At 38.5% G+C, this 19756-nt stretch overlaps 1 protein-coding gene across 1 annotated transcript in view; it reads right to left on the bottom strand.

Annotated features, from left to right (window-relative positions):
* The window catches only part of LOC103037145 (ubiquitin carboxyl-terminal hydrolase 22), a 40481-nt gene extending 21936 nt beyond the window's left edge, over window positions 1–18545 (bottom strand). The window contains exons 1-2 of the mRNA XM_049467642.1: window positions 18103–18545; window positions 196–328 (exon numbers count right to left, since the gene is read on the bottom strand). Of these exons, the coding sequence (XP_049323599.1) occupies window positions 196–328; window positions 18103–18222 (253 nt within the window). The 5' untranslated portion in view covers window positions 18223–18545. The remainder of the gene's footprint in view (window positions 1–195; window positions 329–18102) is intronic.
* Between the last annotated feature and the right edge of the window lie 1211 nt (window positions 18546–19756).

The raw sequence follows: 19756 nt of genomic DNA, 5'->3' as shown, positions 1-19756 counted from the left end.
GGGAGTGATGACGTAAGCGTGATCGGGCACGGATTGTTTAAACGCAGTGTGAGTGCAGGTTAGCGGTTGCGCCATTTTTAATGAAAAGTAATTTATGATTTTGGTTGTGCCTAATTGCACCATACAGTTGGTTACAGCACCTTTTTCTTACTTTTGTAGTGTGTGTGTGTGTGTGTGTGTGTGTGTGTGTGTTACCTAGGTTGTGTCGTTTGTTTTTGGCGTGTTCGTGGATGTGTTTCTTGGAGAAGCAGCCGAAGAAGACGCAGTAGAGGCAGGAGTGCAGCCGGTTTAGATGAGCTCCACACATATGACAGATACACGACTTGGCCTGAAAAAGAGAGAGAAAGAGAGAAAAAAGAGGTATAAATTTAAGTCCAATAAAAGTTAACTCTCCTTTATTTCATTTGTGGTATTTATCTGACGCTTTTATCCAGGTTTTTCCTGTCACAGAGTTGGGACAACATAGTTTTAGTAGTAGTGGTGTTATCCACTACGCCACACCAACACACAACACCTTTAAAAGTACTAAGGGATCAAAACATAAAAGTTCAATTATTTTTTATGGCTCTAATGTCTTATTACTGCCTCATTTTTATAGCAAGACTTATAGCAAGATTATTATTAGAGGTGGGCGATATGGCCCTAAAATAATATCACGATATTTCAAGGTATTTTTGTGATAACAGTACTCTTGCCGATATGACAAAATACTGAACTAAAAAAATATATATTTCAAGAATACACTACTGCAACAAAATAAAAATTCAAATTAATTATTGCATACGATATGATATAATATTGCACTGATATTTACTGATATATTTTCGATTATTCCCCCAGCGCGCTTCTCAGGCAGCAGCAGCCTGCCACTTAGACACAGAGACGGCGCTGTGTATCTATTTTATTAATTTATTACACTCTCTAATGAAATGAACAGTTGGATCTGTGTTCTTTAAGCATTGATGATATGCTCGATATTCTTATAAAAGCATATAAAATATTAATTATGCGATGAAATCAGCGATGATGTCATTCGATGACATAATGATGTAGTTATTGTTAAAGGCCACAAATCTACCGGTAATAAAAGTAAAGTGATGCAGCAGTGCTCTCACTGTTCACACGAACTGGTGTGCCCTGGCGTGGTGTGCTGGGGAGACTGGCGTGGGCTCTGATATGCAGGAGTGTGTAAGTGGGCGTGTCTAACGGGGCACAGCGGTGCTGAGGAGAATAGTGATGAGGCTGCAGTAAAGTACACATTCACAGGCTCACGCACTAAGCCATGCTTTCATTCAGGCTACTGTGGCATGCCCGTCCCTCACCCAGTACACACACGGGCAGCGCCAGACAGACACTCACCCACCCTCTGTCTGTCTGTCTGTCTGTGTGTCTGTCTATGTAAGCGCGAGAGCGACTTGTCCACACAGCGGCAGCGTCCCAATACTCACACTGAGAAACAGGAAGCAGTAGCTGCAGCTATACGCTAATACACAGCTCACAGTACAGCACTCCACCAGCTCTCCTCCAATGCCATCAAGCACATCCTGCAATGCACCAAATCTGCAGCCCCAAACACACACAGAGACCCAGCCTGCACCACAGCCCCGACCCCAAGCCCCCCCCTCAACACCACCATACACCACCCCACTGAAACACTCACACGTAAAAAACAAAAATGCAAAAATAAAGTGGTTTAGTGGTTTCCTGAATAAATAATAATATACTAATACATAAGCACCTATAGAAACATATGTTTTACAAGCCTGTACTACCCTATACTATATTAGCCTGTAGTAGGCTATACTGGCCTATACTAGCCTGTAGTAGCTTAAACAAGCCAATGCTACCATAGACTGGCCTGTAGTAACCTATAGAAGCCTATACTACCATATACTGGCCTGTAAAATCCTATACTACCCTATATTAGCCTTGACTAGCCTATAAAAGCCTATACTGAATATACTACCCAGTAGTAGTCTACACAAGCCTAAACTACCATATACTAGCCTTTAGTAGCCTACACAAGCCAATACTCCCTACACTAGCCTATACAAACCTATACTTTCTATACTAGCCTGTAGTAGCATATACTACCCAATACTCCATATGCTATCCTATTACACAAGCCTATACCCTATACTAGCCTGTTGTAGCCTATACAAGCCTATATTCCCTATTCTAGCCTGTAGTAGCCTATAAATCCTATACTAGCCTGAAGTAACCTATACATTCTATACTAGCCTGTAGTAGCCTATATATTCTATATTAGCCTGTAGTAGCCTATATATTCTATATTAGCCTGTAGTATCCTATGTATTCTATACTAGCCTGTAGTAGCCTATATATTCTATACTAGCCTGTAGTAGCCTATATATTCTGTACTAGCCTGTAGTAGCATATACTACCCAATACTCTATATGCTATCCTATTACACAAGCCTATACCCTATACTAGCCTGTTGTAGCCTATACAAGCCTATATTCCCTATTCTACCCTGTAGTAACCTATACATTCTATACTAGCCTGTAGTAGCCTATATATTCTATACTAGCCTGTAGTAGCCTATGTATTCTATACTAGCCTGTAGTAGCCTATATATTCTATACTAGCCTGTAGTAGCCTATATATTCTATACTAGCCTGCAGTAGCCTATATATTCTATACTAGCCTGCAGTAGCCTATATATTCTATACTAGCCTATAGTAGCCTATATATTCTATACTAGCCTGTAGTAGCCTATGTATTCTATACTAGCCTGTAGTAGCCTATACATTCTATACTAGCCTGTAGTTGCCTATACATTCTATACTAGCCTGTAGTTGCCTATACATTCTATACTAGCCTGTAGTAGCCTATATATTCTATACTAGCCTGTAGTAGCCTATACATTCTATACTAGCCTGTAGTAGCCTATACATTCTATACTAGTCTGTAGTAGCCAATATATTCAATACTAGCTTGTAGAAGCCTATACCAGATAACCCTCACAGACGGTGGACGGTGTGGTATCGCGGTGATTATGTATGTTTTAGCAGGGAGGAGATGCACTTTCACACCTTGTAATTTGAGCTGCACACTTATGATCAACCGCATCACCCTGGACACATATTCATAGATGTTTAGGGCTTATGATGTCTGAGAAACTTGTCGAGCTCAGCTTGGCTAACTTGGCTTTTGGAGATAAAAAGTGAGAAGTTTCAGTGCAGGATTTTCGTTGCGTCCACAGCGGCCCAGGAGCTACTCAGGAAAGCCGTACCCAGAGAGCATACCCAGGGTAGTGGGCATGTGCCCGTGAGCAGGCTGGCAGTGAAGAAGAGAGGACGGATGAGCATTAGCGAGTAGTGACTCACGCTAGCGCTTGAGTGAACATGCCAGCCTAACGCTCACTCACTCTTACACTCACTCAAAAACACACAAAAACACAGTGATGGGTAAAGCGTTAGTCAGCGCCCGCATCAGACACTGAATCTACACACCCTGAGGGTACATGCAGCTCATGCACAGCATGCCAGAGTTTGGGTACAGAGTAAACACGCACACATACAGGACGTCAGTTACAAACACCCACTACTTGATTGCTTACTAATTTATTATATAATTTTATATATACATGCAGCTAGCTTACCACATCAAACAGACGTTGTAAAATTTGCCGCAAACAACGGATCAGGATTAGCTGAACCACAGTTAGGTTAGTTTGCAGAGTGAAAACATTTAGCACGCTGTCTACAGGTTTCTTTCAACATCACTACGGCATCGTTAGCATGCTGGCTACGGGTCTCGTCCAACATCACTCCTACAGTGTTAGCACGCTGTCTACAGACGTCTTCCAATATCTTTATTACTTACCTTATCTTTATTATTACAGTGTTAGCATGCTGGCTACAGGCTTCATCCATCACCACCACTTTGGGCCTTCCCGACATCACTACTGCATTGTTAGCATGCTGAATACAGGTGTCTTCCAACATCACTACTACAGTGTTAGCACGCTGTATACAGGCTACTTCCAGCATCACCACTATGGGCCTCTTCCAACATCACTACTACAGTGCCAGCATGCTGTCTACAGGCTTCTCCCAACATCACTACTACAGAGTTAGCACGCTGTGTACAGGCTTCTTCCAACATCACTACTACAGTGTTAGCACGCTGTGTACAGGCTTCTTCCAACATCACTACTACAGTGTTAGCACGCTGTCTACAGGCTTCTTCCATCAACACTACTACAGTGTTAGCACGCTGTATACAGACCTCTTCCAACATCACTACTACAGTGTTAGCACGCTGTCTACAGGCTTCTTCCAACATCACTACTACAGTGTTAGCACGCTGTATACAGACCTCTTCCAACATCACTACTACAGTGTTAGCACGCTGTCTACAGGCTTCTTCCAACAACACTACTGCAGTGTTAGCACGCTGTGTACAGGCTTCTTCCAACATCACTACTACAGTGTTAGCACGCTGTCTACAGGCTTCTTCCAACAACACTACTGCAGTGTTAGCACGCTGTGTACAGGCTTCTTCCAACATCACTACTACAGTGTTAGCACGTTGTCTACAAGCTTAATCCAACATCACTACTGTCGTGTTAGCACGTTATCTACAGGCTTCATTCAACATTACTACTACATTGTTAGCATGCTGTCTACAGGCTTCTTCCAACACCACAACTACAGTGTTAGCACGCCGCCAAAGGCTTCTTTCAACATCACTACTGCATTGTTAGCACCCCGACTACGGACCTCTTCCAACATCACTACAGCAATGTTATCATGCTGGCTACAGGCCTCGTCCAACATCACTACTGCAGTGTTAGCATGCTGGCTACAGGCTTCTTCCAAAACTAATACTACAGTGTTAGCATGCTGGATACATGCCTTGTCCAACATCACTACTACAGTGTTAGCATGCTGTATACAGGCTTCTTCCAAGATCACTACTACAGTGTTAGCACGCTGTCTACATGCTTCTTCTAACTTCACTACTATTGGCTCCTTCCAACATCAATACTATAGTGTTAGCACACTGTCCACAGGCTTGTTCCACCATCACTACTATGGGCCTCCCCCACATCACTGCTACAGTGTTAGCACGCCAGATACAGGCCTCATGCAACTTCACTACTGTAGCGATAGCACACTATCTACAGGCTTCTGCCAATGTCACTACTAAAGTGTTAGCATGCTGTATACAGACTTTTTCCAGCATCACCACAATAGGCTTCTTCCAACATCACTACTACAGTGTTAGCACTAAACTGTTCTGTGGACCCAATGTATGGTTATCTAACTAACTATGTTAAGAAAAATAGGACCAGTTCATATGAAAATGTTATCTGAGCAGTTTACCCTCAGTACCCACAACCACTGGGTCCTGCAGTAGAACAGATCCCACTGTAAGCATGTAGTTTCCTATAGTTCCAGTCAGAACTGTTCTCACTACAGCCTGTAGAACCCTGTATCAGACAGTGCTGGGAAGAATGCTGGTAAATGAAAGCGTGAGCATGTTTGTGAGAAGATTAAGGAGGAACTGATGAGTGCTGACGGGTCTGAGCACCCTGTGCTCCTCCCACCCCCCCGTTTAGAGACATCACATCACAGGCTGCAGAAACTCCCTCTGCCAGTGTCGGGATCAAAGTCTCCACCGATGTAGTCGAGCCATGACAGAAATACAAGAACAAGAATACAAAACAAAATCAGATCAGAGACACAACAGAAAAACACAGAGCACAATCCAGCAGAGGCTAGAAAACACAGACATCCTGAGTTAGTAACTGGTAACTGCATGAGTAAAGACATGCGGCAACACTTCCTATAAATCGTATATTTATAATGCTGCATTAGAAACGCATACATATTAAAGGTGGGACAAAATATCAATATCGCAATATAGCGCATATTTTTGGTTTGCGATACATTCTCGTTATGTGAAGTCAAATATTGTGCATATTGTTAATAAAGCAAAAGCATTCTAAACCTAAATATTAAATTAATAAACAATAAATACAGATATTTTGAGTACACATATCAGAATCACAGTATCCTGATATCATAGTTATCATGGGCAACGTACTATAATGTTGTATTGTAAGATGCTCTGTGATTTCCAACATACATAAAAATGTTAATTTTGCTCAAACATATTTGGATAAATAGCAATTTTTCCAAATCTGTATGTGTATGTACATGTATATATATATATATATATATATATATATATATATATATATATATATATATATTATCTTGTACAATAACTTAGTAAGACCATTAAGTGTTTATATTGTTTTATAAGTGTATATTTTTAGTCCCATTTCCACACTCAGGGTTGCCAGGTATAGAACACCGCAGCACACAAACAGCAAGGCTGCATCCATGGAAACGTACTGAGCTTCAGTAAGGTTGCTAACCATAGCTATGCAAGTATTAAGAGTTCAGAAATCAATATTTGGTGGAATAACCCTGGTTTTAATCACAGTTTTAATGCATCTTGGAATGTTCTCCTCCACCAGTCTTACACACAGATATATATATATATATATATATATATATATAAGATTAATATATATAAGACTAATGGCCAGTTGTCACCGTGTGTTGATCTGGCAACCAGTGTGAGCTTTACATTTATGTCAGAAAACACACATTCACACACTCGTTCGCATTTATTACTGATAAGCCATATATATCATATACATAACACATTATTAACTACAAGCATAGTGACACAGAGGTTTTATAATGCCTTATAATATTACATACAATGCTCTTATTAGAAATTATAAGGCATTATAAAAACTCTCTTTTTAAGGTCACATATTTGTACTGTATAACGTGTTCTGTATGCCGCATGTTTCGTGAGTATGTGGAAATTATTATAAGGCATTATGTATGCCATATAATGCATTATAACTGCATTTATACAGGTAGGATTCACAGAAAGCTTTATCAGAGAAGTGTATGTGTCCAGCAGGGCGGCAGAACTCTGCAGCAGAATCACACGGGCTAAAAGATCTCTGCAGCTTCTCTCCAGGGTTAGATTAAAATACACAGAGTTCAGAAACCAGAGCAAAGCCGGGACAGGCCCTGCTGGATTTATCCAATAAAAAACAAAAGAAAGAAACAACTGACCACAACCGCAGACAGGAAACCCAAAGCTGTGGTTTCCTTCTAACGAAATCCAGACCGAGTCTGAGAAGTCACACTACAAAGACAGCACTGGACCTGAAGGCTGAGGACCAGAGGATAAAGCTCAGAAATTTATCAGAAATTATTAGAATTAGGCTTAAGGCTACTTTCACACAGCAGGTAAATTTGGTCCAAATAAGGGAGCACTTAAAAATTATGAGTTTCTTTGATTTTACAAAATTAAAAACCTCTGGAATATAATCAAGAGGAAGATGGATGATCACAAACCATCAAACCACCAAACTGAACTGCTTGAATTTCTGCACCAGGAGTAAAGGCATAAAGTTATCCAAAAGCAGTGTGTAAGACTGGTGGAGGAGAACATGATGCCAAGATGCATAAAAACTGTGATTAAAATCCAGGGTTAATCCACCAAATATTTCTCATTTCTGCAAATAAATGACAATTTTTGGGGGGGAATTTGGGTTAAATGTTGTCTGTAGTTTATAGAATAAAACAATGTTTATTTTACTTAAACATATACCTATAAATAATGATTCAGAAACTGAAGTTACCTCATCATTTCTTCCAAAGCCGTGTATACATTTGCAGCAATGCGACTCAAAAAAGGGCTTAAAAAAATTGGAAAACAGACCTCAAATAGTTGGACTGGTGAGTTTCTTCCAATAATACTAGTCTCGTATCGCAGCCATACAGGCATCCTAATGAATTGGCCAAACGTGACTACAAATCACAGCTGACCTGACCGTGGCCAAATAACTTGTCATTTTCTGAACTTATTCACAGCTGTTCAAATTCTGACGAGGATCAAAGTGAAACTTAACGTGAAGCATTAAGGAACACATATGGAATTATGTAGTAAATAGGGCTGTCCCTAACGATTATTTTTTAAACGATTATTCTAACGATTATTTTTTTCGATTAGTCGACTAATCTATTCATTGAGAAACATATTTAAATAATTATTTTACGTTTTAAAGCAAACGATAAATTACTATATTTATATATAATAACAACAACAACAACAACACAAGCCTACTAAACCAAACCCCACACTTATAATCACTTACATGTACAACACGTTTAGATCTATAACGCTAAAAATGGATAAGCTCCCATACACCACAACCGTGTGTTGCACTGTTTTCTGTGACCGCTAGATTTTGTGACCACGGGCAAGTAGTTCTCAGCAGACCGGTGCACTGGCCGATTCGAAACGTGTTCGTTTCTAATGTTTACCCCGACTGGCCAAAACGGTTCAGTTTAGGGCTGAGGGTAAGGTGTAGGTATAGAAAGCTTCCGTTTTGCCAATGAACGCTCATAACCGTGAGCACTGGTCACAAAATTCCGACGGTGACAGAAAACGGTGTGACACCGCAGCGCCGACGGCGCTAGCTAAAATAACTTAAGGCAGCTAGCTTAGCTAAACACCTGAACTTATGAATAATGCTACTGTTTCTGGAAACTGCGAAATGCCATGCACAAATATAAACCAAAAATGTATAATTTCTGCCTGTGGCAGGTTTAAAACCTTTGGTAGACAGCCTTAAGTCTTTTTAAGGACACCCGCGGAGACCCTGATGTAAACGGTAACTTACTGTGTGACCCTGTTGACATAGTGCTCCTGGATGTTTGCGCTTCAAGTGCTCCTTTTGCACGTATGGCAGAGGACCACATTGTTGCCCTTTTGCGTGAAATGCTCCCAAACTTTAGATGCCCGCTGGCGTTTTTTTGTAGCTGGAGATTGCTCTCCGGAGTCCAAGCTCTCTAGAGCTTAGATTCTCTGCCCGAACCCGACATGACCCGAGGCCCGCCCGTAAATCCGACCCGGGCTCCAGAAAATAGTCCGAGATGTAGGCGTCTGTTTTTTAATTATATTTTTATTAAAAAAAAAAAAAAAACGAAAACTGAAAGTGAAACTAAACTAATTTATTTATAAGCGCTGTTTTCACTACCGCAGTTCTACAGCGGGGGTGTTGTGCCGATTCTGTCCGCGAAGCGGGAGTCAGATTCAGCAGAGAGTCGGATTCGGCACAAACGCGGCGGCACCTCGCGGTCCGCGGTGTCAGTTGTAAGCGCTCGCGCTAGCCGCAAAATACAACAGAAAACACTGAGGGAGCTGCAGAATTATGAATGGGACTAGAATATGAGCACGAGGAGATCAAAGAGAACCTTCACCTGTGAGTAGAACAAGCAAATCTCTCTCTCTCTCTCTCTCTCTCACGTGAACTCCTCCGCGTTTGACTTGCAGAACTGTGTTTAGCTGTTCTTAAAAATCATTTTAATTAAATAATAGTTCTATGCTTCTATGTTACCGTGTTAATTAACATAATTCTGATCATATTTCGCTCATTAAAACAGCCCGAAAACAGCCAGTTGGAATTTTTGGGCCGATCTAACCTCTAATACTCTCCACAGGCGCCGCCATGTTTACGACGCGCCGACGCACGTTATGCAAATCGATGTATTTTTGTAATCGATGACGTCGATTATGTCGATGCGTCGCCCCAGCCCTAGTAGTAAACATTCCACATTAATCCACTGATCTAAACCTGATGAACTGAGATGGTGATCTGAGGTGATTTAATTGGGATGAGCTGCAGCTTCACAGCAAAGTGAAGGAAAAGCCGCAACTATTGTTCAGCACCTCCAGGAACTCCTTCCTTCAAGACGCTGAGAAAACTATTCCAGGTGACTCTCCCTCATGAAGACACTGAGATTAAAATCTCACCAAGAGTCTGCAGATCTGTCCTCAAGGAGAAATCTGAAGAATCTAAAATATAAAACATATTCTGGTTTATTATTAAACCAATATCGTCTTCAGTATTAAATCTACAATGTAAAAAATCATTAAAAGAAAGAAGCATCAAGCTTCTACTGCAGTGCAGGAACAGCTGCACTGGATCTTCACTGTATCCAAGAAAAGAACGAAAAACCGTGACCTAAAAAAGCAAAAGCCTGTCCCATCATCCTCCTCCATTCATATTTAATGATGTTCACCTCCAGACGCAAGGCCATAACTCAGATCAGACCACAGTCTGAGTTCACGCCCGCCTAAAACTAGGGCTCAAACGATTAGTCGATTTAATCCACAATGTCGATTATTAATTTAATTGACGACTAATCATTAATTTGTAATAGTACTGCATTACACAAAGTGCTGCAGTACAACATCTAGACCAGGGGTGTCCAAACTTTTTTTGTTGGGGGCCAGAAGGAGAAATATATTTGAAGTCACGGGCCACAGACTCTGTAATAAAAAAAATAATGAAATATACCACTTTAAATAATACATTTTCCTGATTGCTTTCATTTACACACCATTTTACTTGACTTACTATCTTTATCTTTGACAGTGTTGTGTAAACTAAGATTTTTCAAATTGATGTTTAATTTCATGATGTCTCTTAATATTAAACTCCTTAATTACGGCAACTTTTAGACTCATTTGCCCTTTTTCTGCCCTATGAATGCGCACTCTCTCCGCGTTTAGACTCTTTGGCCTTTTTTTTCCGCTAAAACTGAGAACTCTCTCTGCTTTTAGACTGTTTGGCCCGTTCATTCTATTTCTAAAATATCTCGTGGGCCGCAAATGTAGTTTGGACACTTAAATGGCTTTTAAATCTCATGTTCAGCTGTTTCTATCTTTTTTTAATGAAGGACATGGCAGAAATAAACGTTGACTAATCGAAAAAATAATCATCAGATTAGTCGACTACCAAAATAATCATTAGTTTCAGCACTACTCAAAACACCCTCCCAACAAATGCTCCCAACGAACCCTCCAAAAACGTCTCAACAAATCGTCAAGCACCAACATCTCCGACACGGCCAGGATGTGCCATTTCCTTGCTCCCAGTCTCCACAGGAAATGACATTTCCCACTAGTCAGCAGCAGATGCACGCTAGCCCGGCTAGCCGCTGCAGAAGCTCCAGCAGCTGTGTGTGCTCTCCACCACATACGTACAGGGGTTGGACAATGAAACTGAAACACCTGGTTTTAGAGCACAATAATTGATTGTGGTGACGGACAGTTCTGGTGGAAACAGGAGAGTTGAGGTGCACATTGAATTCTGTGTGATTTGATCAGCCGTGGTTTTATGTTTTTTGGATACAATCCGGGTTAGCACCCGAACATCCCTTTCAGACAGCTTCCTCTTACAGCGTCCACAGTTAATCCTGTTGGATGTGGTTGGTGCTTCTTGGTGGTATGCTGACATTACCCTGGATAATGTGGCTCTTGATGCATCACAAAGACTTGCTGTCTTGGTCGCAGATGCTCCAGCAAGACGTGCACCAACAATTTGTCCTCTTTTGAACTCTGGTATGTCACCCATAATGTTGTGTGCATTGCAATATTTAGAGCAGAACTGTGCTCTTACCCTGCTAACTGAACCTTCACACTCTGCTCTTACTGGTGCAATAATATGCAATTAATGAAGATTGAACACCAGGCTGCTCCAATTTAGCCATGAAATCTAAAATCCCACACTAAAATGATGACAGGTGTTTCAGTTTCATTGTCCAACCCCTGTATGTTTGGCCGTCAGACAGAAGGCCGGGGGAGCAGCAGCAGGCCGGGCTGGAGACCCCGCAGTCTGTGTCTGGTCTGGAGCACCGGGACGCTGCCGTGCTGACAGACGCTCTCGACTCTGGGAGTCACGGCGTGTCTGAATGTGCTAAATCCCAACTTGGGAACGAGCCAAGAGGAGCAGAGGATGTGAACCAGAAGCTCACAGACACTGGATGCAGTTCTGAAAGCTGTTGGGTTAACCCAGTCTAACAGAGAAGCTGCAGGAAGAGGTTAATGATGTGAGGAATAGAACAAAAAAAAAGTCAAGAGTAGAGATGCAACAAATATTTCAGATTAAAATTATTCAAATTATAGGGATGCACAATGAAATCAGAATTCTATCATTATTAGGGTTGGGCGATATTACCAAAAATGTATAATCATGGTATTTTACAAGAACGGTTTCACGGTATATCAAGTATTTTTATTTATTTATTTATTTATTTATTTTTTAATGACTAGGCTTTAATATAGGTTTTTGACTTACTCTACTATTAGGAGTACATAAAACTCTGGAATAAAAATAAGAGACCACTTAAACAAAACTAAGCATTTTAAACACTACCAATAAACAATATAAACTGACCTAAAATACTTTATGTTTAAGTATTCAAAAGAGATATTTCTCAAAAGTTCTACTGCACAAGTAAGACAAGTTTAATATCAATGTACAATTTGATGTTCTTAAAGCCATTAGAGGAATTAAAGTACTAAAATTACAGTATAAAATTACAGCCATTAGAGGAATTACAGTTTCAGCCATCATTCTTAAAATTATTATTTAAGTTACAGTATTAACATATTTAAACAGTGCTATAGTTAATGCTTTTGAAGTTTTAGGGAGTTTTATCACCTAATAAATGATTCTGTCTCCAGGACTGATTCTGGGCTTATCTAGGGGAATTTTTCAAAGTGAATAATTGCTGCCTGCTTTTGTTTTTCTCTGATAAAGTTCTGTTCTCATGTTTCTCCAAAATTATATCCAAATCGCTTATTTTTAATCATCAGCATGATCAATATAATTTCAAATCGATCCTTGCAGATGTACGTATAATCAGATTAGTTGTAAAATTCGATGAAACTGACACCAATAAATTAATAATTGCTGGTATTTACTTATTTAGGAGTATTTATTTCTCTTCAGCAACACAAATATTGTGAAGTATCGTAAATAATTGACTTGTGATATACCGAGTACCTTAGTGTCACAGTATCATGATATCAATATCGTGGGCAACATATCGTGCCAATATTGTATCGTAAAATACTCTCATGATTCACACCCTTAGCGTTATATGTAGAGATGCGCGATTATATCGGAATGACTAATATCGGTATTGGCCGATGAATGCTTTTTTTTTTTTTTTATCCTAATAAAATCAGAATATTTAAGCTAATACTCCAGAATCTTCCCAGAAGCCTCAGCTTGAGCACAGATCTAATACCCTCCCATCCTCCCCCAGTTTACCCAGTTTACCCTCTCATCATCATAAAGCTGAGCTTTATCTTCAGACGAGCTTCCACCAGCGAGTCTGTTTCATCTCCTCCACCAGCGCTCATCAAATACAGTGTAAAACTAAGGCATAATAAATAAAAACCAGAAAACGCACTACATAAATAACCATGACCTTCATGAATATTCCAGTCACATCCAGCCTTTCCAGCCATTCAGCTCTATAAATTATGAACAGGGAGATACAGAGGACCACGCATCCTCTATAAACCTTCTGCTGGCCTGTAGCTCCGCTTCTGCACATTTAACCGATCCTAACACCTACTAATAAACTAATAATCTGATACCGTATTGCAAAATTATAAATACTGTGATATGATACAATATCTATATTTATTTACACCTCTAGAAGGTAGTCCTGCTACTCAGCTCTATACCCCCCTATCACTAGTGATACCCCAACACCAGGAGAGTGAAGACTAGCACACGCCTCCTCTGATGCATGTAAAGTCAGACTCCGCCTCTTTTTGAACTGCTGCTGATACTGTAGCATTGCAGAGTAGCATCACAGCGCTAGCGCTCATAGGAAATATACATCAGCTCACAGACGCTGCCTTGTGCTGATCCACATCACAGTTTTTTCATGCATCTTGGCATCATGTTCTCCTCCACCAGTCTTACACACTGCTTTTGGATAACTTTATGCTGCTTTACTCCTGGTGCAAAAATTCAAGCAGTTCAGTTTGGTGGTTTGATGGCTTGTGATCATCCATCTTCCTCTTGATTATATTCCAGAGGTTTTTAATTTGGTAAAATCAAAGAAACTCATCATTTTTAAGTGATCTCTAGGCCTGTCACAGTAAGACTTTTTTGTGGACGATATATCGTTCCAGAAATTACTGCGATACACACAATATTTTTGAAATTTTAAGATTATTAAGTGCCACTGACATAATGATAACAGTATAGCACAAAAATTAAAGACAACAATATTTTAATTAATGATTTATTATAATAAGTTTGGATGGATATATATATATGTGAACAAACATACAAACAAATCACGATAATAAAAAACGTTTGAGGTCATGTTCATTTATTGTACAATAAATCGATATTGCAATTATTGTGACAGGCCTAATGGTCTTATTTATTTCCAGAGCTGTATAACGCTCACCAGATCACTTTGTGCAGTATATCTGCTAGTATATAGTCTATATTAGGGGTGGGCGATACGGCCCTAAAATAATATCACGATATTTCATGGTATTTTTGCGGTAACAGTACCCTTGGCGATATGGGAAAACACTGATTTTTTTTTTTTCTTCAAGAATACACTACTGCACAATACTAATAATGCACTCCATATATCTCCATATATCCAGTACTGAAGTAAAATAAATGATACTGTACAGATATAACCTGTCTGTAGTAGATATATAATGGGAAGTAATGAGAACAGTGTGATTTTTTCTTTTGCTAAAAACAGCAAAAAAGTAGTTCTCTGATGTGATAATTAGGGGTGGGTGATATTTCAGGGTTTAATATCGTTCACGATATTAAAAGATTTTGGTGATATCATCACGTACGATATGATATGGCACACCCCTGATCTATATCCCAGTATATATATATATATATATATATATATATATATATATATATATATATATATATATATATATATATATATACATATGAGTATTAATGTGGTTCATCCTAGAACCTAGCCCTTCAGCTTTAATGAAGACCTTGGTGAGGAAGAAGTGGTGATGTTCTCAGTTCTGAGCTCATATCTGCAGCACCTCATTGGCCGGTTTGGCCAGCGTTGGCGTGGGATTTGTGAGGGCGGGTTTGGTGGAGCGTGTCCGAGACACAGGGGCAGTGAGACTGGCAGAACCCGGGCCTGGGAACAGAACCTAATTTACTGAGCTGAGGTCAGATCTTAAATTCATTAGGGGTGGGCAATATGGCCCTAAAATAATGTCACGATATTTCATGGTATTTTTGCGATAACGATACTCTTGGTTATATAAAAAAAACGCTGAATTACAAAAAATATTTCAAGAATACACTACTGCAACAAAATGAAAATTTTATTTTAATATTGCATACAATGTGATATGGCACACCCCTAACTGATAATTTTATCAAATTTGTAACAGAAGTCAATGATCTAGAATGATACTAATAATAATGCACTCCAAATATCTCCATATATCCAGGATTAAAGTAAAATAAATGATAATGGACAGATATAATCTGTCTCTAGATAAATTAAAAAACCTCTGAAATATACTCAAGATGAAGATGGATGATCACAAGCCATCAAACCACCAAACTGAACTGCTTGAATTTTTGCACCAGGAGTAAAGCAGCATAAAGTTATCCAAAAGCAGTGTGTAAGACTGGTGGAGGAGAACATGGTGCCACATAAAAACTGTGATTAAAAACCAGAGTTATTCTCTTAAAAACTCTTAAAACTTAATGAATACGAACTTGTTTTTTTCTTTGCATTATTTGAGGTCTGAAAGCTCTGCATCTTTTTTTTTTTTTTATTTCAGCCATTTCTCATTTTCTGCAAATGAAAGCTCTAAATGATGAGATTTTTTTTGGAATTTGGGAGAAATGTTGTCTGTAGTTTATAGAATAAAACAACAATGTTCATTTTACTCAAACATAAACCTATAAATAGCAAAATCAGAGAAACTGATATATAAAATGACCATACTACAACTACTATAGGCTGCCATAGCCCAGTAGTGCTATTGTGTAATGATAGCTATAGGCTAAAGGCTAAAGGCTATATCAGAATTATATAATATCGACCATATTGTCCAGCACTAATATATACAGCACTATGTGACAGATGTCAGTGGAGTATTGGGGGGCTCTACAGAAGCAGTAGGACATGCAGGGGGACAGAGGGACGAGGGGACTGAGGGACAGGGGGGGGACAGATTCAGCTACCCACACAGATTGTGTAATAATGCTGAGGTGGGGCTGGTGGGGGGCTGGCCTGAGCCCAGATGGTGGAACAAAGTAAAGTGTGTGGGGCTTCTGTCCTCATTCATAGTCAAATAGGACAGACTGGGGGGGGGAGGGGGGGGGGAGGACACCACTGAAGTGTCCAGTCCTACATCAGACAGCAAGAGACCTCGAAGGATGAGCTCATTCATCAACATGAATACAAGTTACCATCAAAACACACTTAAGAAAACGGAAAATATACTTGGAAACAGAAAATATTCTGCCAAAAATAACAAAAAAGTTATTTAAGTGATCAGCTGATCAAATAAAAAGACACAACAGTTGTGCCTTTTTAAAACAAGTAATATTTCAAAGTGTTTCCCTCTAATAAAAGGATTTTATCATATTCATTGTATTAAGTGAGCCCAACAAACTGCAGGTTTAAGTTCATTTTTACTCTCTACTCACAAAAATTACATTAAATAAAGCATCAGTTAGTCATTATTATGTGATGCTATGTCATTATGAGATGCTACGTCACATCACCCCCAGATTTATGACTAAGTGTGTCATAATGACTTACTCATCATGACATTATGCCAGGCCGTTATTGTAAATAAGAACTAGCCTGGTGAAATAAAGGTGAAATAAAAATAAATAAAAAATTACTATATCATTGTATCCCATAATTATGACCTACTATATTATAATTATGTCTTACGGTCTCATCGTATATATATTCTCATCATGACATACTGTCTTATAATTATGACTTACTATGTCATCATATATACTCATTAAGACTTACTATCTCAACGCATCTCAAAACAATGACTTACTAGCTCATTGTCATGACTTACTATCTAAACATTAGTATTTACTATCTAACATTACTATCTTAATTATGACAATATCTTATAATTATGACTGGCTATTTCATTGTATATCCGCATTATGACTTGATATCTTATCTCATAATAATGGCTTACTGACATACTATCTCAATGTGTAATAAAATAATGACTTACTATCTCATCAAATATATATTCACATTATGACATTCTATTCTATAATTATGACTTACTGGCTCATCGTATGTATTCTCATCAAGAAATACTGTCTTATAATTATGACTTAATATCTGATAATTATGACTGGCTATTTCATTGTATATTCTCATTATAATCTTATCTCATAATAATGACTTACTGACTTACTATCTCAATGTATATTAAAATAACGACTTACTATCTCATCATTATGACTTACTATCTTATCCTATGTCATAATTATGAAATACTATCTCACAGTACCATCTTATTATGACTTACTATCTCATCTTTATGACTTACTATCTCATCATTGTGACTTACTATCTCATCGTATCTCATAATTATGACTTACTATCTCAATTATGACTTAGTGGAGGACCATTATTTGTTTGAGATAAATGATGGTGTAGAGCTGTAGGTGATTAATAAACTGGTGTAAAACTGGTTATTTGAGCAGGTATATGATGGTATAGAGCTGTAGGTGATGAATGAACTGGTGTTAAACTGGTTATTTGAGCAGGTATATGATGGTATAGAGCTGTAGGTGATTAATAAACTGGTGTAAAACTGGTTATTTGAGCAGGTATATGATGGTATAGAGCTGTAGGTGATGAATGAACTGGTGTTAAACTGGTTATTTGAGCAGGTACATGATGGTATAGAGCTGTAGGTGATTAATAAACTGGTGTAAAACTGGTTATTTGAGCAGGTATATGAATGAACTGGTGTTAAACTGGTTATTTGAGCAAGTATATGAATGAACTGGTGTTAAACTGGTTATTTGAGCAGGTATATGATGGTATAGAGCTGTAGGTGATAAATAAACTGTTTTAAACCACAGATTAACCAGTTCCCATTCACATTCAGCGCTTTAATTCGGTTTATTTCAGCAGGGGTTACCTTTCTCCTCCGGGTCTCAGCGGTTCCGCTCCACACAAAGCACTGGTAGATGATCCGCAGGTTCTGCCTCCAGTTCTCCACTTTAAACCCGCTCACATGCGCGCAGCCGGCCGGACACATGACAGAACCACATGCAGGTTCTGCTGCAGGTCCGATTAGCTAGAACCCGCCCAGAACCGCAGCCCAGAGCCGCTCAGTAACCCGGGGTAGCGGGCTGGCGGGGTCCAGGGCGGTTCCGAATGGGCAGGGAACAGTACCGCTCACTGCAGCCGCTACAGTAATCCAGTGAGAAGTGAGAACGCGCCGAAACACACAATCCGGTTCCGAGTCTCTTCTGGACCGCGCTAGCTGCACATTTCATTTAGAGAGCTAAGAGCTACTGGGTCCAGTACTTTCAGCACTTAGCTAACCTAACCTAGTTCTACAGCAGCAGCAGCAGCGATGCCACAGATCCTCCAGCGAGGAGATCACCCACTCACGAGCCTGTTCCTGATTTATCAAAACCTTTGCTTATCTATCTATCTTAGATTTTTTTTATTCTTTGATTTACATTTATCTCCTTTTTGTCTTTTATTATTATTATTATTATTATTATTATTATTATTATTATTATTATTATTATTATTATTATTATTATTATTGTCGTTGTTGTTGGTTTTTGCAACAAACAGTAACAATTTATTTAAAAAAAAAGATAATCTAAAAAGTAAATTCACACAATAAAAAAGACGATTATTATTATTTTATTTTTTATAAATATACAAAAAAATAATTTAAAAAGTGAATTCACATAATAAAATAATTGTGTGAATTTATTTAAAAATATAATAATTTAATAAGAAAGAATCAAAAAGGGAATTTAGACAAAAATATTATTATTATTATTATTATTATTATTATTATTATTATTATTATTATTATTATTATTATTATTAAAAAAAAACATTTAAAAAGTGTTTTTAAACGATAAAATAATGACGATTACTATTATGATTCATTTTCCATACCATAAACATTATCTATCCTTCTAATCTTTTATTTTTGTATTGTGTGATTTATATTTTAGTTTCTTTTTTCATTTTATTATCATTTTTTTTATTGTCTGAATACTACTATAATAATAAAATATTTTAAAATTCCCTGAACACAGAACAATATCAAACGTTTCACAAAATAATATGCAAACATTTATATTTTAAAAGTGTTTTCAATCACCATTATTACCATTAAAAGAGGACTTTTAGGTTTACAAACGTGCTCTGCCTACAGTCAGTCTATGGTCTAAACCTCTTAGAGCACAGTAGTAGCATTAATGCTAGCGAGTCTGTTTGCAAAAATCAGTTTATTGTTGAAAAGTAAAAATATAAAGATGAGATTTATTTGAATTTTTATCAAAAATCCTAAAGACTCTTTCGAAAAATAAAGGAAACTCTTATAAAATTCATTTAGAAACTAGATTTAATAAGAGTTTTAGCCGTTTAGCTCCATTCACCTCCATTTATTTTACACTCGCTCGCGGGCGCCTCTAGCGGTCAGCGCTGGTTTTCTGCTGTAACCGGATAAACAGGCAGTGGACCGTCTCGCCATAAACCAGCTCGAGCTACACGGATTTGATCAGAGCACCATGAGCTCCGCTGCGCCCGCCCTCCGCGCC

Source organism: Astyanax mexicanus, chromosome 19, assembly GCF_023375975.1.
Source record: "Astyanax mexicanus isolate ESR-SI-001 chromosome 19, AstMex3_surface, whole genome shotgun sequence".
In the NCBI taxonomy this organism is placed as follows: Eukaryota; Metazoa; Chordata; class Actinopteri; order Characiformes; family Acestrorhamphidae; genus Astyanax; species Astyanax mexicanus.
Note: the sequence above shows the minus strand (reverse complement) of the source record. Positions and strands in the feature narration are given on the sequence as shown.